The following is a 27209-nucleotide window of genomic DNA, read 5'->3' as shown; positions in this document are numbered from 1 at the left end:
TGACATTAACGACTGGAATTTGTCTAAATTTAATATTTGGTTTGACAGAATATGTCTGTAATAAAATTCAAGTGTTCAGATACTCCAAAATATAACTCTCATTTCATATTTATGATATTTGATCTGATTGTTACATTTTATTATTTATTTCTGTATTTTTGTTGCTGGAATGAATAATGTGCTCATCTAATTTCTGGTTAGTTGGTTGTAATTCAGGTGTTAAACCATCACTTTGACTCTTTGAATCTGCTTTTAATTCTGTTAGTAAGCCAGCACCTGTGCTATCAATCATTTAATTCAGTGATCATTTGAGGATTTGTCTCAGCAAGAGCTTTTTTTTTTAATCTAACAACTTGAGTATGTTTGCATTAGTATTATTCAGTCTAAAATTGTGAGCGTTCAGTTGTTCTTTTGATTCCACATGAATCTTCAAAACCTCTTCCATATTTTGAGTCAATATGGAGCTGTGGTTGAAGCAGTATTCAGTTTGAAATTAATCTTCTACTAACAACCATCAAAGTGTTCGAGATAACTCTGTATTTAAAAAAAAAAAATCATCTTTTGAACTCAAATGCACCTTACTTACTGCAAAACACATTTAAAAAACCATCTTATTTAACTTTAAGACAACTCACCAGAGGTCACCTGCATTGTGATGTTAATGAGAAACCTTATCACTGTACTCAGTGAACCAGGACTGCCACTGCTTGGTGAGCAGCTGGCGTGGACACCACTAATCACTGTGGGATAGTTCTAGACCCGATGAAACCAGTCGTAGCTCTTATTAGTCCCAGCTGTCGATCTTGTGACTGGTGGATTTTATAAATTCCTCTGAGACATAATTATTTTCAGTTAATGTAATTATTATTCATTGTCAAATTATTTATTCTCAGATTTCTTTATCTACTCATTCACTTCACCACAGTGTTTTGCTGATGACTTGGTTGCTAATGACTACAGTGATAATCTTTGATAAATCTCCAGCTAAAATGTTAATTTATTCTTAATTTTCATTTAATGTAACACTTTTTTCTTAGCTTCTATCGATTTCCAGCAGATATTATTCTGGGACCTGTTCACAGGGCACCAGAATGCAGTGTCCCCTTATATGAATATACATGCATCCAGAGTTTAGCTTGTTACTTTTTGTATCTGTGAACTTCTGCACCTAAAATCGAATCCTCTTCGGACAGTGCCGGTACAAATTTGATGGACTTCTTCACCGATGCAGTCAACTCGTGCTGGAATCGAAAAAGCTTCAACAAACATTCATCTTTATTTAAATGAATACAAAGTTTTTCTTGTGTAACCAGCTTCATATGTATTTTGTCCCAGTGTACAATAACTTCTTGCGTTCTAAACATTACAGAACAGGGGACATTGCTTGTCCACTCATAACAAGCTCAAACATAAGAATGACATTACTTAACATTTCAGTCGATATCTTCTGGCCTGCCCTGATGATATGCCACATTGTTACAGCGTTTGCTTTTACTCGATGGTGCACCATGCTACTCCAATCTAGGACACTGAGTCAAGGAGAATACGTAAAGACCACACAGGTAGTACAACTCTCGGTAATACTGTTATCGCCATTCCACCTTGAAGATGCGTGATGTCAAAACTGTACATGTATCACATGCAAAACAGATAACAAAAATCTCCAAACAGTATCCAGTGCTTCTTTTATGGTTTGAAAAATGCAGCCATCGTCTGTTGGCTATGTAGATGTAGGTTCACACACTGCTCTGCTTGGACTTGGTCACCAAAGTGTTAAACATTTTGTTTGTAGTTAATGAATTGTTAGGTGACACATTAAGCACTAAGGCTGTTGTGAAATCCAAATAGTTTCTTACTTTTTCAGCAATGCCCAGTCATTAAGTACATTTCTTCTTCCCAGCCTTTTGAGAAAAATATTTGTACTTTAACTGGTTGATGAGTATTAATATACCTCTAAATATCTTTCTGGTAGAGGAGTGTAACAATAGCTTACATAGCCTGCCTGGAGATAGATGTTGTGAAAGTGAATGTCACAAATGTGACACGGTATAACAGTTATGAGAGGAGAGGCTTCTGATATTTTCTCTGTAACATCATTAACTTCGCTTGTATTCTGTTTGAAATATTTTGCTCTCTTTTTGTTACAGGTGAATGAAGGTAAAATGTAAATGTTGTAGGAAAGGTCTTGTAGAATGTAAATACCTTAGCATTAAAGGAGATCACTCACCGAAAAGCAGAAGCATTGAGTGGGCAATAGGCATGCAAGAAAACTGACAACTTGTTAGATTTCAGAGTTATCCTTTGGTGAGATAGAGTAAAATAAAATGCGCCACACACACACATTCATATGCCCCTACATCTGCTTCACCTGGTACTCCTCTACCCAACTCGCCATCTTCCTGGATGTTGACTTCCATCTCTTGGATGGCTCTGTCCACATTGCTCTCCACATTAACCCCACAAACCACCAACAGTGCTTGCATTTTGTCAGCTGTCATCCTTTCCACACCATAAAATCCCTCCCATACATTCCAGTCACCAATGGATGATGTATCAGTAGTGACAAGGACTCCTTTGCCCAGTATGCTGAAGGTCTCACAAAGGCCTTCACAAACAGGCAGTACTCTGCAAATCTAGTCCAAGATCCTTCTTGCCCCTCTTAAAGTAGTGTTCCATTGTCCATCCAACCTCTACAATATCATTATCATCCCTATGCCACTTCCACTCCCAACTCCTTGCCAGAGGGATCATATCCCTGTGGCAGACCAAGGTGCAAGGCCTACCCAGCACTTTCTACTCCAGCCCTGTCAGAGGCTTATGCTACCCCATCAGAGACCGGGCCACCTGTGAAAGCAGCCATATCATTGCCAACTCTGCTGCAAACTCTGCACAGCTTTTAATATTGGTATAACTACCAACCAGCTGTCCACCAGAATGAATGAAAACTGCCAAACTGCTGTCAAGAACAAACTTGACCACTTGATTGCACAACATGCAACTGACATAACATGTACAATTTCACTGGCTGGTTCACAATCTGAGCCATCTGGATCCCTCCCTCCAATGCCAGCTTCTCTGAACTATGCAGATGGGCGTTATCCTTAAAACACACTCTCCACTCTTGTAATTGTCCTGGAGTCAGTCTTGGGTAACGGGTAACCTGCTGTCCCCACACCCTCCACCAAACAGTTTCCACTTTCTCTGTCCTGTCACTCCCTCCAAATTCACATTGTCTTCAGCGTGTGCTGCTTGCAATCAGCCAATACAATTGTGCCAGCCCATATACGTCCCACCCTCCCTCCTGCACTCCTAGCTGGCAAACCGGCTACTCCCTCGGCTGCTAACCACCCATCTCCAGTCCTTCTCCCTGATTCCCTCACCCTCTGCCTGCCCCACCCAATAATAATACCACCACAACCAGTCCTCCGGCTGAAAAATAACATTGGTACTGTTAATCTAGCTGACACCATGTAAGGGCACAGGTGTGTGTACGCATGTATGTGAGTGTGTCTGAGATTGTATATTTTATTTTCCTCTAGCTCAACAAAGGATAACTCCAAAATCTAGCTAGTTTCCTTTGTTTTCTGTATGCCTATTGACAACTCAATGCTTCTGCTTTTCGGTCAATGGTTTCATTTAATCATAAGTTATGGACATAAAATATGGTGCATTGGTGACAGGTTATAAAACACAATTGCATGATATGACATGAAATCTAAAGCTCAGTAAACTTAGATTTTCAGTAGGGCATAGTGATTGATACTACATAATTTTCTGCAATGGGGCTTGCTACCATCTTCAGGTGAGTACTAAGGAGTTGTCCTCAATAGTAATCTGAAAACAGCAGCAGGTTTTGTTGGTGAGAACTCAAATAGTGTCAATGATTATACCCAGCTGAAGACCCCCCCCCCCCCAAAAAAAAAAAAAAAAAAAAAAAAAAATGTTCACTGAGCAAAACCTCCCATAGCAAAAACTTAAACAATCTGAAAACCAGAAAAACTTGTAAAGTTTGGAACATCATTGCCATGATGCTGACAATATACAGTATTTTTCATAGCTATTCTATTAGTTACTGTAAATTTTTTTTCAAGGTATTTTTCAATTATTATTATTGTCTGAAAATATTTAAAGAAATCTAGAATATCTGTTGATAGTCACAACTTTGGATGCTCTCATGATTACTAAAAACTTTTCCACAAAGCAAACAGTGACTGTTCCTATTCACCCACAGCATATTTCTGCCTTAGCTATATTGACTTTTGTGTCTTGTGAACATAAATTATTATACAAACATAAAAACTGAACATAAATTAGTGCTGCAACTTTTGGTAATTGCCTGAAGCTATATTTAAGGACTGTCTCCAAAAGGTGAAACAACATTACGAGGAAACTGCGAACAGTCTGAAAAAAGTTGTGGGATTGTTGAATAGGTTTCCTTGTAAAATCAATACCTTTTATTTCCATCTTTCCACAAAAAATTCATTATGTCCACATGTTTTAATTAGTTTCAGACACCACTGAGAGAAAATCAGCTGTGTTTTTACATCCAAATCAAACAAATATGAGGTGCATTCAAGTTCTAAAGCCTCCGACTTTTTTTTTTTCTAATTAACTACTCACCCAAAATCGATGAAACTGGCATTACTTCTCGACGTAATCGCCCTGCAGACGTACACATTTTTCACAACGCTGACGCCATGATTCCATGGCAGCGGCGAAGGCTTCTTTAGGAGTCTGTTTTGACCACTGGAAAATCGCTGAGGCTATAGCAGCATGGCTGGTGAATGTGCGGCCACGGAGAGTGTCTTTCATTGTTGGAAAAAGCCAAAAGTCACTAGGAGCCAGGTCAGGTGAGTAGGGAGCATGAGGAATCACTTCAAAGTTGTTATCACGAAGAAACTGTTGCGTAATGTTAGCTCGATGTGCGGGTGCGTTGTCTTGGTGAAACAGCACACGCGCAGCCCTTCCCGGACGTTTTTGTTGCAGTGCAGGAAGGAATTTGTTCTTCAAAACATTTTCGTAGGATGCACCTGTTACCGTAGTGCCCTTTGGAACGCAATGGGTAAGGATTACGTCCTCGCTGTCCCAGAACATGGACACCATCATTTTTTCAGCACTGGCGGTTACCCGAAATTTTTTTGGTGGCAGTGAATCTGTGTGCTTCCATTGAGCTGACTGGCACTTTGTTTCTGGATTGAAAAATGGCATCCATGTCTCATCCATTGTCACAACCGACGAAAAGAAAGTCCCATTCATGCTGTCGTTGTGCGTCAACATTGCTTGGCAACATGCCACCCGGGCAGCATGGGGTCGTCCGTCAGCATTCGTGGCACCCACCTGGATGACACTTTTCGCATTTTCAGGTCATCATGCAGGATTGTGTGCACAGAAGCCACAGCAATGCCAACTCTGGAGGTGATCTGTTCAACAGTCATTCGGCAATCCCCCAAAACAATTCTCTCCACTTTCTCGATCATGTCATCAGACTGGCTTGTGCGAGCCCGAGGTTGTTTCGGTTTGTTGTCACACGATGTTCTGCCTTCATTAAACTGTCGCACCCATGAACGCACTTTTGACACATCCATAACTCCATCACCACATGTATCCTTCAACTGTCGATGAATTTCAATTGGTTTCACACCACGCAAATTCAGAAAACGAATGATTGCACGCTGTTCAAGTAAGGAAAACATTGCCATTTTAAGTATTTAAAACAGTTCTCATTCTCTCTGCTGGCGGTAAAATTCCATGTGCCATACGGTGCTGCCATCTCTGGGACGTATTGACAATGAACGTGGCCTCATTTTAAAACAATGCGCATGTTTCTATCTGTTTCCAATCCGGAGAAAAAAAATTGGAGGCCTTAGAACTTGAATGCACCTCGTACATTCTTCTCTAGAGGTTGTCTTAGGCATTGTGCATAGTTTCCAATTTCTTAATGGGTTTCAATGTTATGGCATTTTGTGTTTTTTAGCTCCTTCAGAAATTATAATTTAAATCTCCCATGGAGTGACTCGTCTGTATGTAGTGTGTTAACCTGCCACAGTGTTGCACAGTAATGCAACCTTAAGGTTGGAACATGGCTTTTCTCTACCTAATTTCTTGACTTTTTAAGAGTTTGCAGTGGTTGTTATTTCCATTCAGAATCTATGTCTGTACTTACTGCTTCTTACCACATCCTGTCATTTGCTTTGATTTGAATTTCTGAATTGCAGTAAACAGAAGATCAGATATGTTGTTAAAATGTGTGTGTCTATGAGCCATGACCCAGTTGCCTCTATTTTGGCAACTAGAATTTATAAGCTCCTCTTCTGTCATATATTTTGTTAATAGTTATTGTTGTTGTGTTTGACAGCAACAATAAAATTGTTATGCCTTTTAGAAATTCATAAATTGCAAGTGTTTCTTATACTTAAATCTAAATTGTTTGTATACTTCAGTTCTGTCACTAAACAGTGGTCAAAACAATTAAGAAGTATGTACAGATTTTCACATAATTATACACAGGCAGATATGATTTAAAGACATTGCACTACACTATAATTATTGGCCGTGTGACCTAAGGTATGTGAGGGTAGTTTTTAGCACCACTGGAATAGTTCAGAAACATCTGAAGTAAATACTGATACTAATATGACATATTGTTGTCATAAAAACATGGTTTCAATGAAATTATTGCGTAGTTCCTGTGGGGCATTGTGCTACTACTAAAGAAGCTGTCTTCTGCTCAGGTACAGTCTGGAGTGAATAATCTGGCTTATATGTAAAGTACACTATGTGATCAAAAGTATCTGGACACCCCCAAAAACATACATTTTTAATATTAGGTGCATTGTGCTGCCACATACTGCCAGGTACTCCATATCAGTGACCTCAGTAGTCATTAGACATTATGAGAGAGCAGAATGAGGCATTCCGCAGAACTCATGGCCTTCAAATGTGGTCAGGGGATTGGGTGTCACTTGTGGCATACATCTGTAAGAGAGACTTCCATGCTCCTAAACATCCCTAGGTCCACTGTTTCTGATGTGATAGTGAAGTGGAAATGTGAAGGGACACATACAGCACAAAAGCGTACAGGCCGACCTCGTCTGTTGACTGACAGAGACTGCCCACAGTTGAAGAGAGTTGTAATAGGCAGACATCTATCCAGACCATCACACAGGAATTACAAACTGCATCAGTATCCACTGCAAGTACTATGACAGTTAGGTGGGAGGTGAGAAAACTTGGATTTCATGGTCGAGCGGCTGCTCATAAGCCACACATCATGCCAGTAATTGCCAAATAACACCTCACTTGGTGTAAGGAGTGTAAACATTGGACGATTGAACAATGGAGAAACATTGTGTGAAGTGATGAATCACAGTTCACAATGTGGCAATGTGATGTCAGGCTGTGAGTATGGCAAATGCCTGGTGAATGTCATCTGCCACCGTGCGTAGTGCCAACAGTAAAACTCAGAGGCCATGGTACCATGGTGTGGTCGTGTTTTTCATGGAGGCGGCTTGCACCTCTTGTTGTTTTTCATGGCACTATCACAGTTGATGTTTTAAGCACCTTCTTGCTTCCCACTGTTGAAGAGCAATTTGGGGATGGTGATTGCATCTTTCAACATGATAAAGCTCTTGTTCATAATGCACTGGCTGTGGCAGAGTAGTTACATGACAATAACATCCCTGTAATGTACTGGTCTGCACAGAGTCCTGACCTGAATCCTACAGAACACCTTTGGGATGTTTTGGTACACCGACATCATGCCAGGCCTCACCGACCGACATCGATACCTCTCCTCAGTGCAGCACTCTGTGAAGAATGGGCTGCCATTCCCCAAGAAACCTCCCAACACCCGATTGAACATATGTCTGCAAGAGTGGAAGCTATCATCAATGCTAAGGGTGGCCCAACACTATATTGAATTCCAGCATTACTGATGGAGGACGCCATGAACTTGTAAGTCATTTTCAGTCAGTAGTCTGGATACTTTTGATCGCATAGTGTATCTCTTCTGTGTGCAGTTCAGACACAGAACATTCAATCCTGAGGACTATGATTGCGGTGTCCTGACTTTTTAGCTTACAATGAGTGAACACTAAGGGGATGAACGTTGCTGTCCCAAAAAGGTACAAGCAGCACCAGCATACAACGGAAAAAGAATCTGGAGCTTTTTTTCCATATACCTTTGAGCTCTGAAAGGACAATTTTAGGCAATATGTCCAGTAATGCTGAATCTTGCCCACACCATCAGCTGGTTACTGTAGTATTAGGATATTTCCCCCACAGATAAGCATCCATGTTCCATGCTGTTTCCAGCCGTAAACGTGTTCATGTCAGGTCATCAGAAATATGTAAAACAAGGGAAAGGCAACCACTCACCTACAGCTGATTGATCCATAACACATAACAGAAAAAAGCTTTCACACTAGTGTTTAAGCATTAGCTTTTTTAAAGTAATAGTACACATATTAACACACACAACCACACAGACACCCAAATGCACACTTCTGTGCCCATGGCAAGACTTGCCATGGCCACGGAAGTGTGTATTTGGGTGTCTGTGTGTGTGAATGTGTGTTCTGTTGCCAGCAAAGAGGCTAATGCATGAAAGCTGGTGTGAATGCTGTTTTCTATTATGTGTTACTGTGCTCCACACATTGATTCACTGTAAGCGAGTAGGTGCCTTCCCCTTGTTTTACGTATTGTTGCATCCAGGAATTTTTATTATTGTTAGTCATCAGAAAGTGAAACCTGGCTCCATTCATGTTCCTCCATCCCTAATGTCCAGTGTCCACATTCATCGTGATACCACATTATTAATGCAATATACACCATGCAAAATGTCCACGCTTTCAGAGTTAAATGCAGGCAGTTTACATTTTCATTCTTTGACTTGTTGCAGTTTATAATACTCACAGCCAATAGTTGCATTGTATCACCTTTTCCATTGTACTGTAATTGATGGGGAATAATTGTCTCTAGCTGTACATCCTTACAGATGCTTCTGCCCTAATCTTTTTCAAACATTTCTCACTGTCCACAGTTGTGAAAACTACATTTTCGACTACTCTATCTGTGTTTACCACAAAAAATTCATCAAATTCCATCTTATCAATGGCATTTCAAGCAGAAAATTCCACTAAATCATGTTTTTGAGACATCACACTGCTTCGTTAAGGGTGAAAAAATGAACATTAACACTAAATCTTGAGGTTCAGTTAATGAGTGATTCCCATTTAAATATCACATATCCAAGTGATTAGGTTGGTTTTTTCTGCTTCCTGTAATAGTAAAGAGACATTACACTCTAACGTATCTCTTATACAGCATTAGTACCAGGAAATAATTGATTATTTTCACTGATCCTGTAATTGTTTTTATTTTGGAAATTTTGGAAGGGTGTGCCTTCAAACACTGGTACAGCCATCCTGATTTAGGTTTTCTGTGGGTTTCTTAGACCACTTAAAGCAAATTCTGGATCAGTTCATTTGAAAAGACACAGCTGATTTGATCTTAGTGTCATCAGAACATTAAATCCTAATACTTCTCACATCCTAATCATTTTAACCATTGTATATTTCTCATTTGTAAATTTTGTGGTGTCTAATGTGTATCCATTCATTTTTGACAGAATACAATCTTGGAAAATTTGTGGAGCCAATGGTATGGCATTATCTTCCAGCCGAAGCTTTTCAGCTTTCACCAGGTAGGATTTTAACTAAATATGTACTTTTTGTATAAACTTATTTAACTAATTTTAAATGCTTGGGTCTTACATCAGAGTGATAAATCTAACAGTGGAACGTGCAGGTCGGAATATCCACAGTTATCGAAAGGATGGTTGCTACTTGCAGTAAAGATGACATGTTGATTGGCAGACAGGCATAACAAAAGAAGCTTTCGCTCAAAGCCTGCATCAGAAAAGAAAAACTCACATGCATTCACACAAGCAAGCACATGAGGCCAGGCTGAAACTGAAATATGTTGAATGAGAGCAAGAATCCAGGAGCAGGGAAAGGGGGGGGGGGGTGATGGCAGGGTATGATTTGGGGAAGAGAAAACAGTGCTTCCTGGCGGAGCTTTCTAATCTTACCCTCCCACACATCACTATTAAATTCTCATTCTTTGCACTGATTTTGAAAGCTTTGAGAGGTGTAAGATATGCAAAAGAATAACTTTTTACTGATGTTCATTTTCTTGTTTTTGTTGTCAATGGTTCAAAGTCTTGTCTAGGGGTACATTCTTACAGCTGAAATTTCGATTTTGTAGGTTCTTGATGACTAAATAACTGATGAAGATTTGCTTATGTTATTCTTGAATTTTATTCGTTGTCACGTCTGTCAATATCACACAGTTTTTACATTTTCCACATTAAAAAAAAAAAAAAAGAAAAAATAATAACATTTTTGGTGACAAACTTAGAAAATGTCTACTTCGATCAGAAGCATGCCCATCACTACTTACATTCTGCGGTACTCACATTATTCCAAAGAGTTTACAAACCAAAAGAGTTTACAAACTTTCTTTACCAAAGAAGAATCTTTGCTAAAATATATCATTATTTTGTAAATCAATGGAGAAATAAATTTAATAATTAGTGTTAGATTGTGCAATTAATAATATGAATTTTAAGTACACCACAAATTTTGTAATATCAATTATTTTTAAAAGAAGAGTAATTTTGACTGTTAGTACGGATCGATTGTAACACATTAATTCCTTTTTTATACATTTTAGCCTGAAATATAATACATTGTATGCAAAATCATATGAAATCTTTTAATGAAACAGCTGAGATAATTTTAACCTACGCAAGAATCGATAGTATACATGGTATTGGTTATCTCTAAAAAAAAAGGGTAATGTTAGAGGAAGGTGATTCATTATAGCATGCAGCGACTAAAGGTGGCAGACAAGGCTACCTGGTGCAGCACCAGGAGGCTGTGGGGAAGAGGGAAGAGAAAAAAATGTAGTGGAAATGAGAGAAGCAGAGAAGGGGAAATGATTTGTGGGTGTGTTGACAGGGAGCAGTGCACAGTGAGGGTGAGGGGATGTCAGTTCGGAGGAGATGATAGGACAGATGGAGGGGGGGGGGGGGGATGTTGGGTGGAGGGTGTGGGGACTGTTGGGTGGAGGATGTGAGGACATTAGGTTACCAGAGACTGAGGCCAGGATGATTTCAGGAGTCGAGAATGTGTTGTAAGGATCTTTGCAATTCAGAAAAGCTGGTAGTGGAGGGGGGGATCCAGATGACTTAGGTTGCAAAGCAACCATTGAAATCAAGCATGGTATGTTCGGCTGTAAGTGGTGCAACATGTGGTCCACTTTGCTCTTGGTCACAGTTTGGCCGTGGCCATTCAACATCATGGATAGCTGGTTGGTAATCATACCAATATAGAAAGGTGATCAGCAATAGCAGCAGACGTGGAATATGACATGGCTGCTTCCACTGGTGGCTCATTTTATGATAGGGTGGGATAAGTCAGTGGCAGGACTGGAATAGGAAGTGCTGGATGGGTGAATTGGGCAGGTCTTGCACCTGGGTCTTCCACAGGAATATCATCCCATTTGTAAGTGGTTGGGACTGGGAGTGGCATAGTGATGAACTAGGATGTTGTGGAGGTTGAGTGGATGATGGAACATCACTTTAGGAGGGGTTAGAAGGATATTGGGTATCAGATGTGATGGAAGCTCCCTTTCCCAATATGCTGAAGATCTCACAAAGGCCTTCAGTCCATAAAAAGACTTCCCATGCCATATCTCCACATACCCCAAATCCTTCAATCGCCCCCAAGAACCAGTTATGAAGGAGTACCCCTCTCGTGACCCGGTACCACCTTGGAGTGGAACAACTGAACCACATCCTTTGTCAGGGCTTTGATTATCTATCATCTTGCTCTGTTTTGATGTATATCCAACCTGAGATCCTTCCAATCCCTCCTAAAGTGGTGTTCCATCACCCACCTAACCTCCAAAACATCCTGGTCCATCCATATGCCACTCTCAAACCCAACCACTTGCCACAGGAATCATATCCCTGTGGAAGGTCCAGGTTCAAGACCAGCCCATTCCACCCACACAGCCCTTCCTTTTCCACTCTTGTCACAGGCTTATCCTACCATGTCACAGGCCAGGCCACCTGTGAAAGTAGCCATGTCATGTACCAGCTCTGCTGCAATCATTGCTCAGACTTTTGTATTGGTATGACTACCAACCTGCTATCCACCAGGATGAATAGCCACTGCCAAACTGTCACCAAGAAGAAAGTGGACCACCCTGTCACACAAGATGCAGCTGTACATAACATGGCTGACTTAAGTGACTGCTTCACAGCCTGGGACATCTGGACCCTACCCTAAACCATTAGCTTTTCTGAACTGAGCAAATGGCAATTATCCTTACAACACCTTCTCCGCTCCTGAAATCATCCTGGCCTCAACCTATGGTAACCTACTGTCCCCACACTCTCCACCCAGCACTTTCTGCCTCCTCTGTCCTATCACCACCACCCACCTCATGTCTCCTCACCTACATTGTGCACTTCTCTTTGTTGATGCTCCCATTGATCTTTTCCCTTCTCTGATCCTCTCCCTTCTGCTCCCTTTTTCCCTTCTCTCCTTTTCCCACAGCCTCCTGACACTGCAGTGGGTAGACTTGTCTGCCACCTTTAGTCCTCGCATCCTCTGTCAGTAAGCATTGTTTCCTCTTCCCCCACCCATACCCTGCTATCCCTCCCTCTTCCCCAGTCCATTATGGATTGTTACTCTCGTATGATATGTTTTAGCTTTATTCTGGCCTGAGCAGCCAGAGATAATTGTCACTTATGTGTGAGGCATGCTTGCTTGTGTGAATGCATGTATGTTTTTCTTTTCATGCAGGCCTTGAGTGAAGGCTTAATGTGTAACAATACTTTTATTGTGTCTTGTGCAACTCAACATTTCATCTTTACTGTAAATAGCAATCTATCCTTTCCGTAAGAGTGATAAATCTGTTAGTTTCAGATTTTTTCTGCATTTACTTATTCACATGAGTGATTGAGTGATAGATTTGATATTTCAGTTTTGAGTACATTTGTATCAGTTCAGTAAAGTTTATTGTAAAGGTATGGTACTGTGGTGAAAATACTTCTACGTGCACTACCTAAGGCTAGTTATTTTACATTTAACAAGGGCAAGAAGTGGTATGTCATGTCTTTTCATCCAAAGAATGGATTTGTTAAATGTGGTGCAGAGAGAACAATTCTTCTATTGACTCATTTTATTGTCATATGAATAATGCTACGTTACCAGCTTTTTACCTCCCTGTTTGCCTTAAAATATATTTGAGTCTTTTTGGCATGTTTTAATATTCCATCAGCAGTCTGGATGAAATATTGAAGAATAAAGTGATGAAGAGAGACTACAAGTCTTCTGTTATTGTTAAAAATTCAGCTTCCTTTAAGAAGGTGGTGTTAAGGTATCTCTGTGGACTCCATATCAATGTCACCTGTCCATCAGCAGCTCTAAACATCTCCATTTTTATTGTGCTGCTTGTCAGGACTATAAAAGGTGCTCTGTTTAAAATAACTATAAAATTTATAACTTTAAAAAAAAATCATGACTCTCATGTTGCATACATCTCCTTTTATGGCTGATCATGAAAGTAATTTATTGTTATTTTCCCAACTAGTGTGAGAACGAGCAGCCATGACTTCGTGCAATGCAGTACCAAAATTAACTTCTTAACAAGGAGCTCATGGATTTTACATTGTTTTGTGTTAAGAAACCATGTCCGCAGGTCTTAGCTACTGATATTCTCCACAGCATCCTTTCACTTTGAAAGCTGGGAGAGGGAAAAGGGGGAGGGGGTAGCCAAGAAATTATATTGGTGGACCTCTCCAGAATTTTGAAAGTGGGATGGAGCTATTGGATAACTAAAGTAGTGAGGCAGGTCATGGGGTGATGCATAGATTCTCATTTGGTAAGAGCATTGTACACAAAAGACAGAGGTCTGGGCATGAGTCTGGATCCTGCACACAGTTTTATACTGCCATAAGTTTCTTACCAACCCTCTTATACAGTGAAAATACAAGCAATTGTTGTAGCAGTTTTTCATGAGCCAATGCTGACAGTGTAGTGTGATTTCACTGTGTCTGCCTTTGTTAATCCTTTTTTCCTCGGAGAAACACCAGAGCAGTACATTTAAAAAGGTATTGTCATGACAGGGGGGGGGGGGGGGGACAATGTTACACAGCACTTTTAAAATACCATTTTATTCCATATATTCTTTTGTCCAGGAACAAATACTTGTTGATATATGGGCCATTCTGTCCTGTGATAGACATCTTCTGTTGACACTACGGGAAGTGCTTGATGCAGTTGCCATTCATTGTTATTCCTCCATGTTGAAGAATCACAGACTTGTGAGGACAAACTTTCCTGCTCTAATTTGGTTACATACAAGACACACACACTTCTGTAATGTGTGCACATTGTCAATGGATGTGGAATACATCAATGCTGTAAAATGTTGCCTTAGCCAGAAATCTAAGGGATTAAAATATAGTGAAGAGGGAGGTCACACAACTGGACCTTGCCAGGCAATCCATTGCTCACTAACTGTCATAAATGTCTGTGTTAGGTATTGTCATATGAGTGGTAGAAAATTTGTTGTTGCCCCATTGTACATAAACTAAATTCTTTGTATTTCTACAAGGATTGTGTTCTCCAGTAGTGCAGGTAATTTGTCATGCAGATATTGATAATACACAGAACCTGTTACTTATCCAGTACAGTGTGTGGACATGCGAGACTGTTACCTATTATTCTGACCACACATTATTAGTAAAGTAAATCCAAAGCCTTGCTTCCATGATCACTCTAGTATTTGCATCTGCCTAGGCGTGGTTATTATGGTAAATTAGCCTCTCACTCAAAGTAAATCATGGCTCATACATAATAGAAATGCTAGCTGTGACCTTTGGATCTTCAGTACTGTATTGTAGGATCCAATGGCAGAACTGTAAACTGACATAGTGGTCTTTTGGCCTGAAAGATTGCATGTGCTGTAAGTGATGTGGATAAAGTTACTACTCATGCAGAAATAACCATGTAAGAATGTGGCTTATGCTTCCAGCAGCTCCAGTAAATCTTCACAGATCCATGTTTCCTGAGCAGCCATCTTGGTATTGCTCACAACATGAGGCCAGTTGCGTTGGGTAACTTCTCAGTAGCTTCTCTTGTCAGCATTTCCACCTATTTGAGGATAAACTTTGTATTTTTTCCTGCCATGTTACTTTTCTCCTGGACCCAATTTCAATCTAATTGGACTGAGCATGGTACAGGAGAAACTTTATTAAGATATCCCTTGTCACCATAGCCAGTTAATTGATACCAAAGCTTTATATTTCTCATTAATCCCACCTTATTCATGTCAGGTTTTCCTGAAGATCATTTATCTTCACCCAGAAAGTATATCCACCTTCGTCCACAACATTGTCGAAGGTTTATATACCACAACACAGTGATATGTCACATTGTCCATTACTATCAGTGAATTTGAAGGAAATTTTTGGAACAGAAAATCAGGAAAACAATTTGTGAAAACTGTGTCACACTTTTGTAATGATAATTGCCTTGCTTTCTGGAACTGAGTGGCAATAAACAGTTTGGAATGAAGCCACAAGCCAAGTCATCATGAAGGATGATACGTGTGCTAGCCTTTGCTATTACTGCTGTTGTCACTTCAGCTGTGCAGTTTGTACAGTTTTCAGTTAGTCTGTGAAATGCGTTAACTCATGACTTGTCAAGCCACACAATGTCTTCAAAGGAAATGAACTTCACAGCACACAAATACTGGTATCTCTTGGGCACTATGTCACTTCTGAGATGAAAAATGATTGTGCCAAAAACCAATCTCATGAAGACTGTTTCAAAGATAAGCTAACATTATAAATTTTTAATGGAATTTTTCGTGCTTTGATAATAACCGTACACACACGCATATTGTTTCTACAGCAATATGTGCCTCCTTTCCAATTCTCAGCATCATAGGTCTATGACTGATAAGTGCAGTGACTGTTTTGTCCTTGACTTTTGAATCATCTAAGATTGGACCACGACTATTGTACTGCAGTTGAAAGTACTTATGCTTACAGAACAGCATCTTACAGTGTGTGATGCCCTTCCCTGATCTGCCAACCTAATGAAAAAGGAAGTGTTTTTAAGCAAAGTAAATTACTGTGCTAAATTTATACTATTGACTGCACATTACTCACTTAACAAACTTCACTGAAACAGTGTATCATATATGTGGCCAGATTATTGTGAACATACTTTTTAAACACCAAAACACAAGTTCCTTTGAGCAACCAGTCTGGTGACTTCTATACCAGGTCATCTTATTGTTGCTGTTGACACCTTGGACTATTTTCTGCAACAGTTCTCATGCACAGGTTCACTGAAATTCATAACAACCAATATCCTACAATTCAATGACTATCACAGCTGATCAGTGGAGTTATTCAGATTGTGAAAGAGGCTCTGGCAGTCACACTGGAAAATGTGCTAACATACACATGGTGTCACGTTGACCAATTAGGCAAGGCTTAGGTTTAGACAAAACTGAGTCATGTGTTTTCATCTGGATGAGGACCTGCAGAAAACCATAGACAGATTCCCTGTCATCACTTGAACCATGGCCCAAACCACTCGTACCAACAGCCCTCTTTCACAGGTCATCATACCTGTCTTAGACAGGCTGACCAAGAAAAGCACTGAAAACACTGAACTGTGGGCACATTACACATAACAGCACATGCTTTTACCATGGCACTCTAATGTTGGAATGGTATTTTGAGTAAGCTACCCCTCGGGCGCTCACCATCCTGGAAACAACCCGTGGCCACCTGATGTATACAGTGGCCATCCATGGTATTGATAGCAATCAGTAGCCAGTGATGCCTATGTTCTAAGCGGTACTGTCTTGCCAGGAGGCAGTGTAGAACAGAGCTTGCCTCATCTGCCAGTCACGTAGTATTCTGCGGGTCACCTGAGCAGAGTCCCTCCTCCACTTTGGTTGTAAATCAACAGCTGCAGAGCTGCACCAAGTGTCATTTGTATCTACTGGGAAACTTCTGCTCTAATCATTTCCACAAACTCTCTACTACAACGACCTGTGCATGAATAAGGAACAATCTGACAAAATACTTTGCTGTTGACTTGAACTCAAGTAGATGATTTTCATTTTGGACATATGTATCACCACTATGTGTTGCTCAGTGTTGGGGGGTTTCTACTACCTATGTACAGGGTTATCCTAAATGATGGACCAATTTTCAAAAATTTGTATGTATTTAAGGACAAATTCAAAATGAACAAGCTTTATACCAACGAAAAGAGGAACTTTCAAAGTTTTTGGTGGGTGGTGGCAGGCGAGCGGTGGCGGCTTCAGAAGCAGATGGTGGAGTTCGCGTGGCAGTAGGGCTGTCATTCCGTTTCACTGTCACTTGTGAGGGAGATGGCGACTGTGGAGCACAAGGTTTTCTGCATTCGTGAGTTTGTGAAAAGTGAGTTGCAAATTGCAGTGCAGCGGGCATTTCGTACCAGATTCGGTGTTCAACCACCTACTTGCAAAAGCAGTAGTCGTTGGTTTAAGCAATTTAAACAAACTGGGAGTGTGTACAAAGGAAAAAGCACAGGCTAACCGCATGTGTCAGAGGATGATGTCCAATGGATTCAAGAAAGTTTTGTGCGCAGTCCCAGTAAGTCTACCAATAGAGCCAGTCGAGAACTTGGAATACCCCAACCAACTTTATGGAAAGTCCTGAGATGGCGTTTGCTGCACAAGCCACATCAACTACAACTTGTGCAGGCTGTCAACCCCAATGACAAACAGAAACATCTCACATTTTGTGGTTATGTGCTAGCAAAGATGGAGGACGACACATTTCTACAGCATGTAATTTTTAGCGATAAAGCGACGTTCCACCTTAGTGGAAAAGTCAACAGATGCATTGTTTGCATATGGGGTTTGGAAAATCCACATTCACCATTGCAACATGAAAGAGACTCACTGAAGACCAACGTGTTCTGTGCTGTATCCCATACAAAGATTTATGGACCATTTTTCTTTGCGGAAAGAACTGTAACGGGAATCACGTACCTGGACATGTTGGAACAGTGGGTGTTCCCTCCAGTTATGGAAGATTCCTAGGACTTCATTTTCCAGCAGGATGGAGCTCCGCCCATTGGCACTGTGATGTACGAGGCTTTCTGAATGACTTCCTTCCTCAGTGCTGGATTAGTCACAGGGGACGTGAGGACCTACCTCTGTGCTGCTGCCCAATGAGATCTCCTGATCTCACACTCTGCAACTATTTCTTATGGGATTATGGGAAGGAAGCTGTTCACGTCCCGCCTCTACCGACCACTCTGAATGATCTTCGGAACCAGATCACTGCTACTGTGCACTCAGTAACAGCACATATGCTTTCGTGAGTGTAGGACGAGTTTGGTTACCACATCGATGTTTGCCGTGCAGCCAATGGTGGCCACATTGAACATTTATTACATTTCTTATCATTAAATAATTATTAAAACTAAGTAATTACAAATTATTAAATTTATTAAATTGATATCAAACACTAAGAAAAAACTTTGAAAATTCCTCTTTTCATTGGTATAAAGTATTTCATTTTGGATTTGTTCTTGAATAAATATGAAGTTTTGAAAATGGGTCCATCATTTAGAATAACCCTCTATTATGATTGAGTTCAATTAACATCAGTAACACTGATAGAATAAAATAGATGGAAATTATTTGTAAAAAAGTGCAATAGGTTTCAATTTGAATCCACTTCAATTACATTTATCAACAGGAAGACTAGAACTATTGGGCATACTACACTACAGTACTCAGCGGATAACTAAAGTTTTACAAGTGGTAACTGTCTTCAGAATTTGTTATCATGTGGCTTGTTCCTTATGAACTGCATTCTGTTTAATAAGTACTGTATACCAAAAGCCCATCTTCAGTAAAAAAAAAAGGATTATAAGGAGAAGATATAGTATGTATTATCAAACATAGTACTTACAGTGAACTATGCTACATTCCACAAAAAAATCTATATCTACAGAGTATGATAGGCAACTTTAATAAGTCATCAACAAATGTCCATTATCAGCTGCTAGACCAGTATAAATACTATTGTTCCATCAGCTAATATTAAATTATCTGCATACAACAAGAGGCAGTAATAATTTTGCAGCATGGACTGTTTTTCTAACTAAGCATTTAATATTTATGGGCTAGCGGCAGTACCGAGATAATATGCAAGTTAATGAAGAAAAGATAATAAACACTTGAGATCTTTAAGAAAGAGTGAAAGCCTGCCTGGAGGAAGCTCTGATTTCACTCTTTCATGGTTCTGCTTTTTCTTTCTTCATTGTGTGAAATTCCAAATAATGTGCCTTCTTTATTCATTGACGTTTGCTTTACTCTCAGCCCCCACGTAATAAAGGGAATTATAGTTTTCAACAATTTGTGTACAAAGAGAAATGTTGGAAGAAAAAGGAATGCAATGGAGTGACTGTATGTTGGTTTATAATAACATGGGTGATTGATTTAAGTGCATGAATATGATGAATGCCATTGTTAAGTAAAATATTGTGTAATTTGTTTGCAAATATAGCACCCAGAACAATTTGTTTCAGATATGTGGGAAAGATATGCAAGTGTCTTCAACACCTTATGGGTAGCAACAGCTTTCAAAGGAGCAACAGGTAGCTCACAAAATCTGCCAGTCATACAGCACCATATCAGCAATCACGAACAGTGGCTTACTGTGCTCAGCCAGGTTGTCAACAAATTTCCCAACTTTCGTGGTGTTGCTCTCACGGGCTGGTCTAGGTATGTTTACATTTTACATACATTTGTGAATGGTTGCATATATTCATTGTTCCACAAAGATTCTGGTCATATGAATGTAGTTAATTAGGATTTTTTAAAAATACACAAAATAGCTTAATTAAGAAAGTAATGCACAAAATCCTACATCTATTCTGTCAATTATTTCTGTTACTTTGAATGAGTGCATTGTGCCGAATCATCTTCCAGACTGTGAGAAATATTATCACCAACCAACTGTTAAATACCATTATGGAAAATGTTACCAGAGGATAATGTAACAGTCAGCCATCGGCAAATCATCACTTGGGCTTCATCATAGAGTTATTATTGTATCACTAACAAATTACTCTCCTTTGTCCGGTTAGGTATTTCTGCCCTTCCTCCACCCCCTATCACTCATTTTCCTTTTCCTGACTCCTTCAACCTCTTTTTTTTTAATTCTAGTATTTTTATTTATATGCATATGATTTATCAGGAAACTGAGACAGAGGGAAATGATTTCCTGCAAGTCAAGGTTTTCCGTGAAGGTTCCACAAAATTCTATTGATTTGTTAAGGTTTTCAGACAGTTCTCCTTTGTTCTATTTATTTTATCCAATCAAACATAGGTTTAACGTCATTGGGAACTTCATCAACTGGCCTAGGAACTCCAAAACTTACCTTATGGGTTATACATTAATACCACTAACTTTAGACTGTTTTGACACCTCCTTCCCACTATACCACTGCAGGTGATCACAGCAAAACACAGATGTGCAATGGATTACCCTAACACTGGACGACCATCCTGTAGCCCACAGTGTACAGCCCTTTTGCATTTTCATTGCACAAACACATTCATAGGTCATGTACAGTCATCACACATGTATATTTTTCTCTGCTTCGTGTTTCAAGTTTATTTCATGTGTTTGCATTGAGTTTTTCCTCATAGTGTATTTGTTCCAGCTCCTTATTCCATATACACCACCTCATTCCAGTTACGGCTCAACAACTTATCCATAACTATTTCTCTTTCTAGCCAAATATGTACAAACAAATCCCCATAATGGCTGTGGTCACCCACATGACATTCTTATATGCCAATCTTTTTATGGGCATGTAGAGGGCACTATAATGTTACCCACATCTGTTACACAAGCTGAATAGCAGTATATTAATTCCTTTCTTTTCACAGCTAATGGACGTGACCATATTGTCAATCACAACATTCCATTCCACACCGAACCCAATCACTTGTGCGAATGGATCTGTACTACCCTGTGTACTCTCTTGCCAGCTGTGTGCAACATTGTTGATCCATAACCCACTTTTGTTACACAAAAAATCTACCAGATATGGCATGACACTCACCAGAGATGCAATTAAGACAGCAACTTCTATCCTCTGCACACCACTGTGAAGTGCACGACACTTTTTTTTCCGCATGAATGGAGTGTGAGAAAAATGATTGTTATGCCTCAATGCATGCTGCAATTAATCTAATCTTGTCCTCAGAATCATTACAGAAGCAATATGTAAGGTTTTGCAGTACATTTGTAGTCATAATTTAAAGCCGGTTCTTAAAACTTTGTAAGTAGTTTAGCAGTCACCTCACAGTTTCTGGACTTTAATGGCCACGGAGGCTAAATAGGTGAGGTGGTGACACTACAGCTGCAGGATGTTGAGCTCAGGGAGGTAGTGGAGGTGACTGTCATATGCCCAAAGGCATCAGCTAAACAGCATTGTCTGGAAGCATATTTATTGTTTACAACACGAGTTGTCTTCTCCGATGCAGTGAAAGGAACACTGAGTCGTGTGTCTGTGCATGGTGAGGAATGTGAATGCAGCACTGTGGAGGCTGTTGGTAATACTGCAGGTCATGACCCACCAACAATGTTGGGCTGGTAACTGGGCCAGGAATTTGCAGGTGCAAGCCTACAACAGCTCACCAACAGTGACTGCGACATGCCCCATTGCTCTCAAAGACAGATGAGGGCTCGGCACGTACTAATGGCGTAACACAGATGGTGGGTGTTGAGAAGGTGGAAGCCCAGGACCCCAATCAGCAGCACAACGTACAGCCACGGAGGCTGTACCACATACAACTACGGAGGCGGTAGTCAGGTGCCTCGCCCGATGCATTGTGAATAGCGTCCTGCCTTCTGCTACACTGGCGCTCATTGTGTCCTTCAAATTCCATTTATCATACACAGTATGAGCGGGGCTTGGTTCTCTGCCCTATGGAAACAAAGGTTTTAACAAGTTCCCTCCTGTGTTGATCCATTCCCTCTTTCTCCATATAGATGAATGCAGTACTACATTTGTTATGTGCATCAATTGTGCCCATAGTTTCTCATAAGACAGTTTCAATTCTTGATACTCGTAACCAATATCTGAGAAAATGGCTTCTTTCTGTGTCTCCTTGTGTAACTCTACGAATGTGTCATGTAGGCTGTGAGTTTCATTCCTAACTTAACACACTGTGAAAGTTAGCCCCAGTGTCCAATGGTGATCGGTGAACAGTGCATCTAGTTGCTTGGGAAACAATGCTCTGGAGTTCAGTGGTTGGTTTAGGATTGCACCTCCTATTCCTCCTTCGATGAAAGCAGTAGTGTCGAGACAACTATTATACTTTGGGGTATCCACGCCATTATGACACGAGGGAAAAGAACATCCATCAACTCTCTCTCTTCTTTGAAAAAAGAAGAGTTCCCACGCAACACAAATGAGCAAATGACTTGCTGAAATGTCATACTAATAAGTTTAAGTGTAATAATATGAAACAAAGAGAGAAAAAAATACAATATGGAAAATATGCTGCAATAATACATAAATATAAACTGCTAGTTTCACGACCTTAATGTATACGGTGTCTTGTGCTTAACATGAGTATTGGGCAGCTCATTTTTCCTAATGCTCCAGAGTTTTTTGTCTCTGCTGTGGCAGTGGTACTGGAATTTGTTGTAAGGCTTTATCTGCACCATCAAACAGCTTTACTCTACTGATACATACAATAGAAGTTTTGATTGGTAACTAGATATGAGAATTGGGTGGGAAGATCATTTCTATGACTTGATATGGACCATCATATTTCCCTTTTCCTCTGTAAGAATTGGTAACCAACACACAGTGTCCAACTTTGCAAGGTGGAAGTTGATGTACATGTTGTCCCAAATGTTCTTGTATTTCCAGAACTTTTGTGTTACTCTTTGCCAAACCTCATTTTCCTTCCATAGACAAAGTCATATGGTGAAAGACCATTACTAGTACGTATCTTGGAACTATATGAGCAGACCACATATTAGAGATACGTATCCCAGCCTGTATGTTGGCTATCAACATAATGAATCATCATTTTCAGGATCATTCAATGAATGCGTTCTGTTTGCCCGTTTGCTTGCAAATCGAAGGGACTTGTCTGTAATTGAGAACGCAAAGCACATGGCACAGGTGTTTCATCAGATCATATAAAAAAATTGTTCTCTGATAAGTCAGTAAAGTTTCTACTGTGTCAAATTTAAGAATCCAGTCATTAACCCGTGCTGAAGCAAATGCAGCCAGCTGATGAAGAATTGCTGTTGTAGATATGAACTGTAAAAAATGGTCAATAATCATTAATATCAGTCTTTCCTTCTCATCCCATCTGGTAAGACTCCCCTGACCCAGGGTTCTGGGTGACTTTTCTGAACTTTACCCCTTTCCCTAACCCTCTCCAGTCATTTTCCTTCAACCTTCTTCCTTCCCCTTCAACTCTTCTGCCAGAAGAAAAAGACACTGGCTCTGAAAGCTTGTAAAAGTTAATCCCTTTGTGTGTGTGTTCCCCTGCTGCCGCTTGGTGAGTAGATTTTTTTATATTTACATTTATATTATATTATCAATAATTGATTGTTTCTGTAAAAGTATAGTTGTGCATAATGGGATACAACTATGTAGAAAAACACTTCTAAAATGGTTGTTGCAATGAGAGAAAGTTTTGAAAATCATCTTGCTTTGTTGATATAATTGTGGCACTGAACATCACTTCTTGTTATCTAGGGGATGATCAAAGCTCCAGGTTTCTAAATGTAAGTGAATATACTTATTCACATTTTCATGATATTTTGGTTTATTTCTCATCCACACATGGCAACCAATGGAACCTATATATCAGCTTTCTGCACTAAAAGGTCTTCTTGCAAGCTTACAAAGCTTTTGACATATTCATTGTCCTCAATTGACAATTTTATTAAACATATGAGGTCATTTTCAATTACAAATCACAGTTTCCAACATAAAAGACATACATGACACACTTTTTCTGCATGGCACAAGGACCAGTCTCCTATGAGGCATCTAGACAAAGGCTGTCCTACTCAATACCGAAACAAAACCTGACTGACTTTTAGCCTGTGTGACAAAACATATATTACAGCTTGAAGTTCTAGATTTCTCCTGAATATAACTTTTGTACACATTCTTCATGTACATGAGTAAACAATTACAAAGAAAATATGCTTCTTGATGCTAGCAAAATTTATGATGACAAAAATAATTATATATTAATATGATGATTTTGAAATAGAATATTTGAAAAGTTTGTGGACTATGTCTCATTGCCAAAATAATAAATGTTTGCATTTTCTTTCATTTGACTGATTTTTATGAAAAATAGAGCTTGTCTTTGAAAAATTATAACAGTTCTTAGTTTACTAGACAATGAAATGTTTGAGAAAATTTTGTAACCAAAATATTGTAAAATCAAAATGTATATCAATTATGGTCAGTTGAAACAAATGGAATTTATAGGACAATTATGTTCTCTAAAATCAAAGAGAAAAAGTAGTGTTCCAAAGTATTACAGAAAAACTTGGAAAAAGAGTGAAAATTAAATGAATATATCCATTCAATACACTGTTCCCATAGCCTCTCCTTTTGAACTTCAGACTTGCAATTTTAGGTTAAACATAGCTGAAAAATGAGTGGAATCACAAATTTTGTAAAACAGGCTTAGTTTCGTATTGTACAGTTGATTGAAGGTCTCTGTAGTTCTGGTTCATTAAAGTATGCCACAGGTTACTCTTTTGATTTTCTGACTGGGAATGCAACCAAGTGTACTACTGCTAGCATTACAGGAAAGGATAAATTCTTTATAAAAATCAGGAAGCACCAATACTGTGTCTTTGATTAAAGCTTTTTTCAATGCCTGAAAGGCATACTCACATTCTGTTGACCACTCAAGTTCAATACCTTTTTTCAGCAAATGATTTAATGGTTGATAAATTTGCACAAAGTTTTTGACAAATTTTTGCTAATAGTTACAGAGGTCTGTTTTGTTGTTTGAGGGGTTGAAAATTCAGATACTGCAGATACTAAATGGGGATCTTGTTACTAATAACCTGGCCCAAGTGCTTGACTTGAGTTTGTGCAGAATTACATTTTTCAATACTTAGCATAAGATGCTCTGCCCGTAGTCTGCTGGATACTTCCTCCAACAGTTTTACGTATTAATTCATGTTTTTCAAAAAACTATAATATCATCAAGAAATACCATACATTTTCTAGGATTTAGGCCACGCAAAACCTCATCTGACAATCTTTGAAAGTGGCTGGTGTATTTTTAAACCTGAATGTCATTCTGCAGTATTGAAAATGCCATCATGGGACCATAAAAACTGTTTTAGGTCTGTCCTCTGGTACTACCTCCATCTGGTGGCAGCCACCCCACAAATCCATTGTGAAGACATATTTGCCTCTGCCTAAGTTATCCAAGCGTTGTAGCGCCTCGAGAATTTCGGGGTAAATTCTAGAGAGACACGGTCTTCCACTGTCTCGAACACTCGATATTTTGATTATGACTGTGGGAGAGAGGAGATGTGTCTACCGCGACACCGGTTTTTGTGTGTACAGGATGGACACGTATCGGGAGAATACTGCAGTCGTGGCGGTCAGTCGGCACAGACAAGTGTCTGCTGCTCACGCCATAAAAGCTGTATGTGATGTGCAAGGAGCAAGCACACGTTATTCTTTGACGGTGTAATGGTCATAATTGTTATGAACAAATGAAATATGATTTGTCTAGAGACTCTTTCTTAATCTCGGTGTTAGATTTGTGAGAAGCAAGACCTGTTTTTTGAATTTCCGAGTGGTTCTAAAACCAAACTCATTTGTAAGTGTTAATTAAGTGTGTTTCTAAAGCTCGAAGTACGAGTGAAATACAAGAAGACGACAGTATTTACATGTGAAATGCGAGAATGTTATTCTGCATAATCCGACACATTGTTAATGGGTAAAACATAAAGTTTGTATATTTCCTCCGCATGCTCTATCATCAGAAACCTCTATAACGTTGCGACCTAAGTGACAGGACCCGAAGAAAATGGGAATTTTAAGATGGAAAAGGGGAGAAGATATTATGAGTTGCCATAGCAACCAGGCATAACAAGATACGAGAACTGTTTCGAGTAATTGGATTGAGTCCAAGAAACTAAATGGAAGAAAGTTGCGAATGCAACAAAGTGAAAGACGTAAGAAAGTACTAACGTCAAAAGAACAGAGAGAAGACCTCAATCTTTAGACTAAGAAGAGTTATGCCAAGAATACCTCATCTGAGAAGATTTGGCGTGGAGAGTACACAGCTCTCAAACACATCACAGCCAATGCCAACACTGAAACTAACATTCGACATTGCCAGCGCGCATGCTGACTCCAAATCCACCCGCCGCCGCCGCCGCTGAAACCAACATTTGACATCACCGGTGCCCATGCTGTTCACTGGTGCTGATTCCACACCTGCTCACTGACACAGCATGAAACTCTACGCCGGGTGAGTGAGAGACATAGAAAGTTACAGAAACTATTCAAAGACTGCAGTACTGTAGTTAGTATATTTAGAAGTGTTTTTTTTAATGATAACTCGATCTAAAAGTAGAAAGAATATGGATCGAGAACAGCAACTAGCAGAACCAGTCACAGCTATTAAAGTGACTAGGGAAATGCCAGACTGGTCTGAAATAGCAAATTTAATTAAAGCACTAAGTCTTAAATATATAACCAAAGAACAGAGCCAAATGCCCAAATTACTGCTTTAAGTAAAAATTTAGAAGCACAGAGTGCAGTTTTAAATGCTCAGAGTCTTAAATTAGATTCAGTGACTACCCAATTAAATATTAAATTGGACGCTATTAAAGACTGAATTTGACACTCTAAATAACAAAGTCAAAACTCGGAAGTTAGATTTAAAGAGTGAACTAACTAGTTCTTTGAATACTCATGTAAATCAACTGTTTACTGACTTTGACCAGAGACAGAATGAGGAATTTCAGAATTTAGCTAGAAAACTAGAATTTGATATTGAAGATAAATGTAATA

At 39.5% G+C, this 27209-nt stretch overlaps 1 protein-coding gene across 1 annotated transcript in view; it reads left to right on the top strand.

Annotated features, from left to right (window-relative positions):
* LOC126235702 (hexosaminidase D-like) overlaps window positions 1–27209 on the top strand; it is a 237332-nt gene that overhangs the window by 99969 nt on the left and 110154 nt on the right. The window contains exons 6-7 of the mRNA XM_049944457.1: window positions 9629–9703; window positions 19689–19884. Coding sequence (XP_049800414.1) covers window positions 9629–9703; window positions 19689–19884 — 271 coding nt within the window. The remainder of the gene's footprint in view (window positions 1–9628; window positions 9704–19688; window positions 19885–27209) is intronic.

This window comes from Schistocerca nitens, chromosome 2 (genome assembly GCF_023898315.1).
Source record: "Schistocerca nitens isolate TAMUIC-IGC-003100 chromosome 2, iqSchNite1.1, whole genome shotgun sequence".
NCBI classification, from domain to species: Eukaryota; Metazoa; Arthropoda; class Insecta; order Orthoptera; family Acrididae; genus Schistocerca; species Schistocerca nitens.
The sequence above is the reverse complement of the archived record's forward strand: the minus strand, read 5'-3'. Positions and strand labels throughout refer to the sequence as shown.